Below are 13773 nucleotides of genomic sequence, written 5' to 3'. Positions count from 1 at the left end.
CAGGGAGTATGCAGACGTAAAAGAATGGTGGAGATAGAGTCTAGGAAAATGGTGACGACGAGAAAGAGAAAAGGCTTATCGGAAGCGAGGGGCAAAAAGCATTCAGCTTACGCAGAGTCAGATTGAAGATCCCAGGAACTCAGCAACTTCCGGGGCTACCGATGCGAATCATCGAGTGTTTCACCAGATCTTGCTGCGACTATAACCGCGTGTACTGGTTCAAGGGAACAACAGGAACCATGGAGGGAATGGATACCGTATCCATAGGCACCAGGTACAGGAAATGTATGATTCATAGCCTTTTACTTTCACAGGGTCCTCTAAGGTATAGTACCCGACCCGAGTCTTTGACGTTCACCATCGCGCCCAGACCCTGGAAAACTGGCCGTGGGGCTAAAATGGAGTTTGGTAGGGTTTAATCTAGTTCGACTGGTCTCGACTCTTTGACTTTTTTCCCCTAGACGTTTAGAGTCTTCTACTTCCCATGCGACCCCCTTGCATTTTAACGATGGATGTATCATCACAGGGGGATCATCCTCCGAACCTAAGCTCCGTCATACTCTTCTGTATAAGTGTATAAGGTTTGTATCGTTACTCGGTAGGGGGCGATTCCGAATGGTCCGTCCTGGAGAAAATGAAAAATCTCCTATATCACCTGCTCTACATTACTGCAGGTAATAATACATATACCGATGAAGATAGATTGATATCTTTTAACTCAGTGTGATTCCTATCTGAACCTCTCAACATCCCCATTAATCCGAGGGCGGCAATGCACGGGTATTGAGGGGGCATTGACCCCATTGATAAGAACTCTAGACAAGTACAAGGTACCAGGGTTTTCCTTTACCTATAAAAATTACAGTCAAGAAAACCAAGTGGCGGGGCATTTCCAACTTCTAGATGAAAGATCTCCATAACCATCCCGCCGCCTCCGCTCATCCGCCGCGTTCAGACAACAATTCATCCCAAAGTTCATGAAAACCTTCAGGCCCCGGCAAGCACCGACTGGCCCATTAAGTATTCACTGTGCCTGCGTCTCCCGTGTAAACTGCCCCTCCTTTTGCTCTCTACCGTGGATGCTCGCTGCAAACGGTAGGACATGCGGGTTATGATATCGACGATCGGTGGGTCAAAGTAAATCGACCCACGTCGTACACAATGGGTTGCCCGCATGACAAGGTCGAATAAGATCCCACGGTACGCGAGTTGCTTTTAAACGTTTCTTTTTCCTGTCGTTTGGCGCTGTCGTTCGTTCGAGACCTGGGCCTTTCTTAAGCTATTCCCAAACGTGGTTCACGATGTTCTATTCGAACTTTCCATGGATTTTACCAGAGGATTTTAACCCCAGGTTATATCATACTTTAAATCAGCTGCTCACCAGCTCGCTCACTGCCCCCATATTCCCTGTTCAGTGACGCCACGGTCCGTGGGAATGATGTGCTCCATTTCAGCTTTTTGATTTGTACTAATACGATTCCCCGCCTGGTCACAACCAACTGGACGCGCCATCAGGGCGGGAGAGGGGTGGTTTTGGAGAGGGGTTGGAATTCCAAGAAGCGGATTGGTGTAGACAGCGTTTGGGGATACGCGGATGCCCAGACAAGTGTGGATGGGGGTCCCGGTCCCGGTTTCAAGTACAGTCCCCAGATGTACATGGGGGTCTGTGACTCGAGGAAGAAAAGACCGATCATCGATCGTCCAACGCCTTTTCTGCCCCTGTTGTGAGCATATCACAAGGGTGATTGGGTGGAGGTCTAGCGTAAGGCTTGAGAGGGGCAATCGGGTACCTGTAGGTACAACTGCAGGGCGCCACCGTAACGACGGGGAAGGCGCACGGCCAGGTAGTGGCAGGTACCTGCAGGGCTTAATCGCGGAAAATCATGTCTTTTTACGATCGGCGCTTCCACGGGTGAGGATCACACACTGACGTCGTCGACTTTTTCAGCCCCGGGAACTTCGGAGATCTCACTCGTAAATTGAGGGGCACATCCATACGTTGATCTCAAAATTGATGAAATGATCATCGGAGTAATTCTTGTTCAATCACGGACTCTGGTTTTTTTGCCTCCATTCCCACATTTGCCTTTCAAGCGGTGTATTCCTCCAGATGATAGGTCTCTTTCTTACACACATGTACAGTGTATATTATCTTCCCCTTGTGTCTATCCAATCATACCGCTTTGCATGCCCGGTTCCATGTACCTGTCGTAATGCGGATGCGTACCTGGGGGTCCGGCCACGTACGTGGGGGGAAACAAGAAACACAAAGCACGGACATCACACATGTTACTATCTTAGTCCTGGTCGTACATGAGGCTACTCGGTACATCCCCGATTTTCCACTCGGTAGAATAATCTCCGTGGATTTCATATTGGACGCAGCACAAAGAACTTTTCTTTTTTGCTTTTCTTTTCTGACTCACCCTCCACCCCTCATTGATCTGGAGTCCGTTTCCGCCTTTTTATTGGAGCCTTGACGCTTCACGACGAGGCAACCTGCAATGCAGCTACTCAGGCCCCCGCCACCCTGGCCTTGTAAAGCCCTGCAAGGAGTCGTCTGACAGATACTTACAACGGTAATTCTGTAAAATCTCCGAATACGGAACAGTTTCTTGGCATTTTCGTTATCTTTGTAGTATCTTTGTTTTTCTTTTTTGGCCCTATCCCGGTAGCCTGGTGCATGTGTACTCTTGGTTCCCAAGGTACTCTACACCCCCTTGCCAGGTACCTGGGACTTGGCCCCTGGCATTTCTGGGGTAATTGGCCCGTGGTGCCTCGTATGGTCGACCATGGTGTTAGGGTCAAGATTTAGAGGTAATGGAGATGCATGTGATTTTTTTGCATTAGTCTTGATGGTTTGCATTTATAGTAATGCAAGTCTCGTCCCACCTAGAGGCTGGGATAGAGTTTAAGATTATTTAATACATCAAGTATATCTTTATCGGCTTAAGGGACCGATGACAGCGCTCACCATCACGGTGGCTTCTCGTTCCCAATTTCCAACCACCACCGTGTCCATTCCGGATCGACCCTTTTCGGCCAGGAGGTTGGTGGCAGAGACTTGGGAAGCACGCATCACACAATCTTTGATTTCTGCCTTGAGTCGATCTCGGTTGGATCGCAGGGTGCGTGCAGACACGCCCCCTCGGTTGATGATTTCCTGCACGCGGGACGTGAGGGAGGAAGCGAGCGATCGCCAGAAATATGACGGCAGGGATGCGGTATCGAGAGCCTGAAGGAGGGGCTGGAGGAGGTTGGCCTGGGTTGAGCCTACTGTTTCTGTTTCCGGGGCAGGCTGATCATCATTGGCTGTGGATGAGAGGAGGGGATGAGATGGCGGTCGAATATTTCGCAAGATGGACTCCAGGCCAACGATATCCTGACATCGCGTGGAGATGTCGGCCAAGGCACGATCCATTGTGGGGAGTTGGGACAGTGCCTTCGCGAGGCCGTTAGCAGATGTGATGATGGACGTCTGCATATACCCTTGCAAGGTAGAAAGAAGTAGTTCAGGCTTATAGTCAGATGTCGTGACAACGCCCTTCGGGATAGGTGACAGGAGGTATAAAGTGGCTGCAGCAGTAGCCAAGCGCGATCGGGCTTCGCGAGCCTGTTTGTAGCTTGAAGGCACCGATGATTGACCACTGGTGGTCATGGGACTCGATAATGAGAATCGATTGATGGTTTGCTGCGCCCTTGCCTTGACCATGTTCTCTGCAGGAATTACAAACTCATTGCGCAGAGTTCGAGTGACTTTCACCCGGTCTAAGCCATAACCTTCATCTTCCTCCGAGCTTGCTGAGAACATTTGACGAAGATGCAAGATGGTAATCGCTGCGCGTTCCAACGCTCGGAATCCTTCTTTGCCTGTCGATGTGGTAGCTCCGTCGGCGCCTATTGCCGGGGCAGTTGTACGCCCAGTTAACTCTGCCACTTGACTCTCGAGCTGACGACCAAGTCCCAAACAACGTGCGACGGCACGTGCTAGCCGGACAGTAGCCAATGAATTTTCTGCTGCAATTCGAGCCTCGTCCGCAGCCTGCCATTTCTGTAGGACTTCCTTTTCCAACCGCTCATATCCCTGGGTGACTGATGTGATCTGTGTCCCGGTTTCCTGCAGGATATGCTCCGCGGCAGCGGTTTGGTCTTGTGTGTGGGATAGAAGTGATAGTGCTGACTTTGTTGTTAATCCATGAATGTGAGTGTCGATTTCCTGTAGATCAAAGAGGACCCGTGAGAGTGGTGTTGAGAGATCTAGGGGTGTATCTGTTGCATTGTTGGTGCTCAGCACTAGTGAGTTGGCGAATCCGGCCGGCGAGAACTCAGGGTCTAAAAAGGCCTCATAGTCGATGTAGGAGGGCTCTCCTTCCGACATCTTCGAAGATATGGTTGCAAGCTCGTGGTGTTTGAATTTATGAAGAAATTGAGAGCTTCAACTCATCGGCGACGCAAGTGTAACAAATGGGTATCAATGCGCTAGAAGACACCGGCGTTTCGATTGGTATGGAGAATGCAATCGCCGTGGAGATTTCGGGAGAGGAAAGGAGACTTTGGAGGTCGGATATGCCAAGGGGGTTGCGCCAATGCTAACGCGAATTTAGCATGTCGTGGAGGTGAAAGGAGTTCAACGAGAGTCAACTGTCGACAGCTCCGCGATAATCCCACATGGCGATAAACGGGGTCACGGGTGGCTTAGTCAGGACCCATAGATTTCGATGCGATCCACGCCGTATATTGCGCCCTATTACAGATATTGTTTTTGCTTCTCATGAATGCCATTTGTCAAAAATTGAACTAACATTTCAATGCATGGCCGAGCTTATCTGGCCCAAAAGATTGGGTGGTTATTGCATCCGTATCGTCCCACCATCCAATTGACGACTCTCCAGCCGTTCCAATGACCCGTATAGAAGAGGAGAGTCATTTCTTTTTTTTATTCAGAGTAGAGATCAGGTATAATGTACATTCTAAGTTAGACGAAAACTTCACCTGAAGCACGATCTATATCATCACCTAGCCAATGCTTTCCCCCTTCGTATAGACCAAAATATAAACCGCAACCAAAAACAGCCATGAAGCTGTTGATGCCACATCCACGGTACAGCCCCCGCAGGCCTTCTGCTTTGATTATATTCTGCGTTGCCCTCATCACCCTTTTGCCGCCAGAGAATGCTTGCTCAGAAGAGTCCAGATTTACTCGTGTCTTGATGACGTCCAGCGGGGCAGTAAGGAAACCTGTTATTCCACCTGAGATGGCAGCACATATGCTGGCATTGGCAATAATTTCGAAGGTGTCATTCTTCTTGGTCTGAGATTCCGACCGAGGCATATGTCTTCTGAGAGCTTCGTAGACAGGCATTTGAATGAGGGTCCACGGTAGGTTGTGCGCCAAAATAGCCCAATACCCTTTCCAAAGCTTGGTAGGTCCGCCGACGCTTTTCAATACTGCTGCTAATGTGCGTCCACGAGATGTGCTAGGTTGTTGATGGTTTGCTAATGATGTTGGCTTTGTAGATGGGGATAAAGCGACTTGCGCATTCTGTTTCAATAGCTCAGTGGGAGCGTAAATTAGACAAGCTGCAACTTCAGCAGCAGAAGATGCGCATATGTCAGATAGAATTAGAGTGGAGTTAGTCGGTTCAGGGCCTTCTGATGCCGAGGCCAACCTAGATCGAATACGTTCATAAGTGAAGAAAAATACGCCCGCTATGATGAATAGTTAGATACCGAATATTCAATGTACTGCGACATGGTTTACCAGAAGGGAACGAGGTGACAAGCACGGGTCCTATGCCTTGGTAAAGACCACGAAGGATTCTCGTATCGCCTAGGATGCTGGTCTTTGGGCCTCGCAAGGAACCAACATACTGACGAGACTGGATACGTGTTTTGATTGTATCCAAAGGATGCAGAAGGCAATCTAGTGAAAGTGAGGCGACTGTACTGGCCTATTTCGAGATGATCAGCTGGTATCTCTTTACAATGAGAGGTAGACTCACCAAGAATATGCTCAGTGCAGTGACAGTCATACCAAAGGGCGCTAGAGATCGAAACCGTAGGAATGCTCTTTGATTATACAATGTCAAAGGTCCTTGAACTTTGTCGTGGTCGAATCTTCGCAGTGTTGACAGGGATCTCGGGCGCCGCGGATGCCGACCGCCAAGCTTTCCCTGCGTGGGCAAACATCACAAATCCTATGCTAAAGAACCGTAAAGATCATACAATCTGATCTTTAAATTTGGCTCTTGATAAGAAAATCAAGGATCCACCCCGTTGATCAATCACCGGTCTACTTTAGTAAACAAAAAGTGGATTCCGGCAAAGAATACCCAAAAGAAATAACGGAAAAGAGTCCGAAGCGCCGTCTTTAAGGGCCGCCTTCCAATGACACAGGCGGGGTTCGGGAGAGATCCGCATCCATAGATAAGAGATATTTTGATAAAACCCACCTTGCCCCTCGAGCAATCAAGGACTTTGTTCTTGATCAAATCACTTTTAAAGATTGAATTATCATTCGGATCTGTCACTTCCTCCACATTCCAACATGTCGACATCTACATCTGTCACCACCACACAACAGGAGGGATCTGTTCGCCTGGCTGCTGAGGCCCAGAACAAGCTCTCCGACCCGGCAACCGATGCCACCTTTCAATCAGTCGCTCGTGGCGACCGAAATGGCACAATGAAGTTGCGCGGAATCCCCACCTTCTCGGACCCGCTTGAGAAGCGCCAATGGATGAAGGAGCATATGGCTGTTGCTTTTCGGTACTTCGGCAAGAGGGGATACAACGAAGGCATCTCGGGTCACATTTCGATGCGCGGTATGTATTGTCCTTTCTAGGCCTCATAAGCCATGCGAGAATTCTAACTGTCGTCAGATCCCATTCTCAAGGATCACTTCTGGATGAACCCTTTCGCCAAACACTTCTCCTCAATTAAAGCCTCGGATTTAGTCCTCGTCGACCATGAAGGATATGTCACTGAAGGAGGTGCACAGTTACCCATCAATGAGGCAGGATTCATGATCCATTCCGAAATCCACAAAGCTCGTCCCGATGTTATCGCTGCTGCTCATACTCACGGTATCCATGGCAAGACATGGAGTGCATTTGGCAAGCCGATCGAGATGCTCACTCAAGGTATGTCATAATTTGGTTAATTTCATTGACTAGCAGAAGCTGATCAAGACTTTAACAGATGCTTGCAATCTTTATGGACGTATTGGTCTCTATGAGGACCACGCTGGCATTGCCTTGTCCCAGGAGGAGGGAAGACAGATTGCCCAGGCATTGGGCAAGGACAATTTTGCCTGCATTCTCCAGAACCACGGGTGAGTCGCTCACTTCTTCATCTTTGGCCGTCTGTCTAATATTTCTTCGTATAGCCTCTTGACTGTGGGTACGACAGTGGACGAGGCCGCGATTTTGTACTCCATGCTGGAAAACTCCTGCCACTCGCAGCTGATGGCTGAAGCTGCCGCGGCTAACGGTATCCCCAAGAAGATCATCGCCCCCGAGGTGGCTCAGTATACCGCCGATACTGCTCAGAACCCTGTAAGTGCCTACATAATCGCATCTTCATACTTGGCTAATATGTAGTAGCACAATTTCTATACCGAGTTCCAACCGGAGTATGAGCTCATTGTTGAGGAGACCAATGGGAGAGTTCTGCAATAATATCCTTGAACACGGACTCGGTGCCTTGGAATTCGGACTGTTTTGACCGAACAAGGGTTTCAAAATGCAGAATTTACATTGGAAGGACTGCATAGCATCAGAGTCTTTAAAAGCCATGGTCTATCTCATTCTATAAACAAATAATATGCCAAAACACTGTTATTAGCCATCATCGAATTCTTGTCCATATGGAACTCCCTCAAGTACCTTCCTTTAATTGTTCCATATAGACCTGCGGCGGTACAATGAGTGATTCGCTCTTTATTTAGCTATTCTATGAGCTACCTCGGTCTATAACATGGAAGCGACAACCCTTCAAAACTTACCCCACTCACTGCGTACTGTCGATCCAAGTCTCCCCTGGTTTTCTGGTTCTCTTTCCAAAGCCTTGACATCGTGTACTTCTGATTGTACAATACTAGCTGTCATTGCAGCCTCAACATCATGCTCAGATAACCACACTGTATCAGGTCTGTTTTTCATCCGCGAAACAAGCTTCGCATCTTCCTCCAGCGTGCCCGACGAAGTTGGTTTCGTACCAATTTGATTGTGCACAATACGCAACAATCTATCAGTATGTGGCTTCCTAGTATTAGCGTAAAGCTCTAATGCCTTTTTAACATTATCAAGCGAGAGTTGTGGTGTTCCATGGCAAAATTTGACCACGTGCTTGAAGGCAAGGCCAAGCGCAAAGGCGTCATCCAGTGCTAAAGACCCTCCTGCGGCGAAGGCGCCACCATGAGCATGGGCAGCATCTCCGACCAGAACGACTCGGGAGCTGAATATCCAAGTGTCTAGTGCATCTCCAGCAAAGTTAGGGTATAGATTTGTATAAGGAGTGGCCTCCGTCAGGGCTTGAATAAGTGGGTTCCAGTCCTGCATATATGAGGTTAGAATTTGCACCTCAAACAAGGACATGTTTACATGACTTGCCTTGTATCTTTCTCTCAAGAATTTTACGTCTCCCTTTTGGTCCCAGCCGACGTTTCTTTCAAGCTCTTCAGAGGAGCGTGGATCACTATAAGCCCCGACGGTAGTGTATTGACCCTTGCCTAAAACTTTATCAGCGTACGAAAAGCTATGTTAGAGAGCCTCTGCCCTACATACCGAGTCGAGATGCAAAGAAGTTATCTTCAGGTCCCCACTTTAGGAATGTTAGCAAAGATATACCGAGCGACTGAATAAATTTGTTTCTCATACCCAGTGCAAAGAGTCCGCAGGTAGGTTCGGAATTCTTTCCTCCACCAATGATGCATCAAATGTTGACCTCATGAAGATCTTTCCGCTAAAGCGCAATCTGTATTCGGGAATGAATGATTGTCTAACTTTCTTTGTATGTATTAGATATAATGTAATCTGCTAAAGGCACACGACAACGAACCGATCTGATGCCATCTGCCCCAATCAGAATATGACCAAATGCACGGGTTCCGTCTTCGAAGTGCAGTGACACTCCCTCATGGCTGACATCAGCGTGAATGATTTTCTTGCCTAAATGAACAGCCTCCTTAGGTACGTGCTCTAGGAGAGCAGCATGTAAATGGCCTCGGTGAAATCGCGTGGTATGGTGACGGGGATCGGGTACATCGGTGTGGGTGTCCACAGAGATTACTTGGTTCGTTTTCCAGTGACTTGAAGAAAATTGTCAACTCTATTTGGCGTCTGCCTGAATATCCAAAGTGGCACACCGAAAGATCTGTGGGATTCCACTTGGTCCTCGGAACCCGACCTCATCTGAGAGAGCATTGTCCACGCCAAGCTTTTCCAGCGTTCGCATGCCCTATCAATATAATATTTAGCTTAAGCCCAATCCTATGCCTTGTTTTCCATAGGCCCTACATTTGGACTAAGCGCGATGCTAGCGCCAATCTCCAAAAGCTGGTCAGCTTGCTCGTATAGTTGAACGTCGAGATTAGGGATTGAGGAAATCCGCTTGAGAGATATGGCGGTTGCAAGCCCAGCGATTCCAGCTCCGGCAATAATGACTCGGAATTTATCACTGCTTTCAGACATTGCTGCTTGAATACTGTGAGTACATTTACGTATGGATGAATCCCAGGGAGATAAGAAATAGAAGAGAGAAACTTAGGAGCGGGGTATGCAAGGGTGCCTCAAGTCATCGGTCTCCACATATATATTCTGTAGCTAAAACCAAGCACGTCAACAGTGCATTTTGATGCGACACGAATTCTGGATGGCGATTTCACACGCGCTCTTGACAGCTACATAAGGCCCAGATAGTTCTTGGGATCAGAGATTTTTCTCTTAACATTTCTTTCCTAGTGCTCACCACTTGCCACTATATGAACAACTGGGATTGCATCGACTAAGAATTCTCACAAATACAGCAGACCAGGTACTATTGTTTAGATTGAGACATCCGTCAATATGCAGGCCAATGGATTCCAGAGGTCGGTGGTATTGAATGTCACAATGGGTAACCAATTTCGCCCTGCGGCCGATGCAGTCAACCTATCTTGCTTCCCGGAATGCTGGAAGGATGTGACCATCTTATTCCTCACCAGTCATTAAAAGGAAGGTCCAATTCATCCGGTTGCCCTTCCAAGATTTCCTCAGTTGAGGCCCGACAGGAGTTACCCGATATTAGACAAATATCTCCGTATCTTGCAACCCAGTAACGAAAAGGCTTCCAAAGTCTCCATTTCGCCGAAATTGATAAGCCCTAGGTTGTTTCGTCATCCAAAATTGAATTTGTAATATTCAGTGGTCGAGCAAAAGAAGCAATATTGGATGTTTACTTTTCAGCCTACAGCCCTCGTGCAACGTGTTTGAAATTGAAAATATAATGTTACACCGCATGTAGATCTACTGTTGTTGGCGTAGACTTGAGTTATCTGTGATACGTGCAGATCAACAGATTCGAATTAGACCTTGGTTGATCTTCGGTGGCCCTTACGATGAAGCTTTGCACCTGTGGTCACTACTATGTGATACCCGTCAGATTGTACAATGTACCAACTTAATCTACAATGGCGGAGAGCATATTGTTATGGTAAGTAACCTGACAGTTGGATTGGGCCACTGTTCTTTCTATAGAAGGTAATATCCGGAAAATGGCAAAATGATAAGAAGAGAACACAATAATGAAAACAAATAGATCCGAAACCACATAAGTCTGCTACCATACTTAGGTGAAAGGCTCGAAAGGCTTTTCCCTCTAGCGATAGCTGTTCTTTGCCATTTCAATATCACAATCCACAAGTCATAGAACTCAAGGTCTGGCCAAAGAATATCCATGATTTGAATATCGGTATCTTGATGGCACTGCCATAGTAGGAAATCACTCAAGCGATACACACCCGACGTCCGAACCAGGAGATCAACAGGTAAATCTCGCGCTGTGTCCATCCGATCCGTGAGCATTTGCGATGTGATGCACTGGTCCGAGGACAATCTCCCAGTTGTTCTCGCTTGATAATAGTCTGTAACGCTCTTTCTGACTGCTCTGGTCATCTCATCTTGTGATGTATATGCCACACATACATTAAACACTTTTTGTGTGCGATCTTGAGCGTCATCGACCATCGCCTCAATCGATTCTCTGACATCCTCAGGCAACAGGTCTAGGCGACCTAATACCCCAAGTCTAGCTCCGCAGGACTTGAGAAGAGCCCGCAAGCTGGAGTCTACTTTGGTCATCTCTCGCAATATACTCCATATCGCATCAACTTGTTCGGTGGGTCGCTTAAAGTTCTCGATGCTAAATGCGTAGACTGTCACGGTTTCGACACCGACATCATAGCAAGCTGCTAGTATCTTTGGCAGTCAGTTAGCCGCAGCTTCACCAAAACTATGCCATTTCAGCAACTTGCCCGTTCAAGTGCTACCCCGCCAAGGAGGTGACCTTCTTTGATCTCAATTCCGTGTCTTCTTGAGAATCGCCGATTGCCGTCCATAATAAATGCAATGTGCTTGGGAATAGGACCTTGTTCAAGAACACTAGTAGCGATCTTTTGAGTCCAACTCGAACTTGAGACCGTTTTCTTTAAATTTGGTAAAAGCATGATTCCAGCAGATTATACAACGATTGATAGAAAATATTGATGAAGAAGAATTGACCAGTGGCCTAATGGTTTTTCAAAAAGCCCACGAGTATGTCTATATCACTATAAACTGTAAACTCTAGCTGTTGCGGATGGACTTCTTATTGATAGGTCAGTGTTACACCAGCCCACTAGACCCCCAGCTCTCAGCTTTCTCCTTGCATCACAGCTTTAGTTGCACGTGTAACATTCAAGGCTACATTTTATTTGCTATATAACCTTTTGCTGATGATCATTTCCTAATATTGAGGATGAGTCTCGAGTATGACCTGATCCTGGGGTTTTAAGTGTCGCTGAGTCGCTGAACGATATATCATCAAGGATTGGATGCTGCCATAATTAGATTGAAATCACATAATGCAGTGTTGGATGATTGGGTTTCTTTTTTTGTGGCACCTTCCATCTCCACTGCTGTGGAAATGCGTGGCTTGGTAGGTGGGTGATGCCGCGTAATTGACATGGGAACGGTGTCCAGCTTAAAGTCCGCGGCAGAATCTTCATAACATAATTTTGCTCTTCATTGGTTTCCAACACTGGCATCAGTGATCAACACCATGATATCCCAAAGAGACCGTGAGTTTTTAGACTGGTATCACTCTCAAGAGGGCAAGGCTGGCCTAGACAAACTCGAGAACACGCCAAAGCTGTATATACGCGGTCTCTATGATCTGTCTAACCTGAAAAAACCAGAGCCTCCAGTATCCTCTACCTATGACCACCGAAGTACAAAAGCAACGCGCAACACATTCGCTCGTATCATGCTACAAGTAAAGATCTACCACCTGATCTATATCATAATGCACAAAATTTTCGATATTATCGAACATTCAATTCAGGCGTACTATCTGGTCATCAGCCACACGCTTTCTACCATCTATCGCGATCACCGAACGCCTGAACTTATCAATGAGGATGTTTCAGATTTGAAAAAGATCCCACAGCATCTGAGCGTCATTCTGACAGTGCATACTGCAAAGAACGATCTGGGAACACTGATGGACGAAGTGGCGGAGCTTGCAGCCTGGAGTGCATGTGCTGGGATCATGCAGTTAAGTGTATATGAAAAAACCGGTATAGTTCGCTCTTCCCATTTTCCCCCACCAACTAATCAATTCTGCAGGGATTCTCAAGTCCCACATATCGACCTTACATCCAATTATTAATGCCAAAATCGCCTCATATTACCGCTCTCCTTCTCAGCAACCAAGTCTACTGCTCTTTGCACCCAAACACCCTATCGAGGGCACCTCATCAACCAACAACACACCACTCAAGCTCCTCCTCTTGTCTTCTACTGATGGGCGTGAATCACTTGTTAATGTGGCCGAAAGTCTAGCTCAGATGTCAACGAAAGGCCAACTGTCGTCTACGGATATCACACAAGAAATCGTTAATGCCAAGATTAGCGACATGTCGAAACCATTGCAAAACGGCTTGAATTTAGAAGTTGACAGTTTCAAATCCGAACCCGATCTTCTTCTGATCTTTGGGCCATCTCTTAAACTAGATGGGTATCCACCCTGGCCAATCCGGCTAACGGAGATGTTCTGCACCGGAGAACGGAGCCATGGGCTGCATAGATTTGGGAGCGCTGTTGAGTATCAGGGGTTTCTGCGAGGATTGAGACAATATGCTGGTGCAGAGATGCGAGTGGGACGGTGATGAAGATATATCAAGAGCGGGGCCGCCTGGGGAACTCACGAGACCTTCCCTGATTCTTCTGATTTGCTGCATGATTTTCGGTTGTTCTTTGGTGAATCTACTTCCATGGCTGGAGGGTCCGAGACTTCTCATTTGTGCTATAGAAAGAGAGGCTTATACACGGTATGCACCCAATTTGCTTTTAGCCATATCAAGATTCAGCTGAAAGCCAATTGCATGTGTATATAAATGGATTTGGTTGGCTCTGATATAAATGGCTTCACTCTTTAGAAGTCACCTGATCTGAGTCAGCGTTCAATATGTACATTTCCACATGTTATTCTTGCAGCGTTGGGACGATACTATCTCTGCTCCCCCATGACTTTTCT

General features: G+C 47.2%; 6 protein-coding genes across 6 annotated transcripts; 2 read left to right on the top strand and 4 right to left on the bottom strand.

Annotated features, from left to right (window-relative positions):
• Positions 1–2941: 2941 nt before the first annotated feature.
• Positions 2942–4378, bottom strand: N7503_008627 (putative Golgi transport complex component Cog5; the record flags this gene model as incomplete). Its single annotated transcript, XM_057068174.1, has 1 exon — positions 2942–4378. One exon carries the CDS (start codon positions 4376–4378, stop codon positions 2942–2944), a length of 1437 nt encoding a protein of 478 aa, XP_056919029.1.
• A 597-nt stretch (positions 4379–4975) lies between these two features.
• N7503_008626 (mitochondrial carrier domain-containing protein) lies at positions 4976–6032 on the bottom strand (the record flags this gene model as incomplete). The annotated part of the gene is made up of 3 exons (XM_057068173.1): positions 4976–5709; positions 5762–5951; positions 6003–6032. The coding sequence occupies 3 exons, from the start codon at positions 6030–6032 to the stop codon at positions 4976–4978; spliced, it is 954 nt and encodes a 317-aa protein (XP_056919028.1).
• Positions 6033–6547: 515 nt separating this feature from the next.
• N7503_008625 (class II aldolase/adducin domain protein) lies at positions 6548–7679 on the top strand (the record flags this gene model as incomplete). Its single annotated transcript, XM_057068172.1, has 5 exons — positions 6548–6824; positions 6882–7142; positions 7201–7333; positions 7388–7556; positions 7605–7679. The coding sequence occupies 5 exons, from the start codon at positions 6548–6550 to the stop codon at positions 7677–7679; spliced, it is 915 nt and encodes a 304-aa protein (XP_056919027.1).
• Positions 7680–7994: 315 nt separating this feature from the next.
• N7503_008624 (uncharacterized protein) lies at positions 7995–9692 on the bottom strand (the record flags this gene model as incomplete). Its single annotated transcript, XM_057068171.1, has 6 exons — positions 7995–8731; positions 8787–8823; positions 8880–9008; positions 9061–9310; positions 9368–9459; positions 9519–9692. 6 exons carry the CDS (start codon positions 9690–9692, stop codon positions 7995–7997), a joined length of 1419 nt encoding a protein of 472 aa, XP_056919026.1.
• A 1137-nt stretch (positions 9693–10829) lies between these two features.
• N7503_008623 (undecaprenyl diphosphate synthase family protein) lies at positions 10830–11704 on the bottom strand (the record flags this gene model as incomplete). The annotated part of the gene is made up of 2 exons (XM_057068170.1): positions 10830–11446; positions 11509–11704. Coding segments are annotated over 2 exons (813 nt in total), but the record flags the coding sequence as incomplete, so codon positions are not given.
• A 593-nt stretch (positions 11705–12297) lies between these two features.
• On the top strand, positions 12298–13405 carry N7503_008622 (uncharacterized protein; the record flags this gene model as incomplete). Its single annotated transcript, XM_057068169.1, has 2 exons — positions 12298–12814; positions 12864–13405. 2 exons carry the CDS (start codon positions 12298–12300, stop codon positions 13403–13405), a joined length of 1059 nt encoding a protein of 352 aa, XP_056919024.1.
• Positions 13406–13773: the final 368 nt, after the last annotated feature.

This window comes from Penicillium pulvis, assembly GCF_028828015.1.
Source record: "Penicillium pulvis strain IBT 33274 chromosome Unknown contig_7_segment1_segment0, whole genome shotgun sequence".
In the NCBI taxonomy this organism is placed as follows: Eukaryota; Fungi; Ascomycota; class Eurotiomycetes; order Eurotiales; family Aspergillaceae; genus Penicillium; species Penicillium pulvis.
The sequence above is the reverse complement of the archived record's forward strand: the minus strand, read 5'-3'. Positions and strand labels throughout refer to the sequence as shown.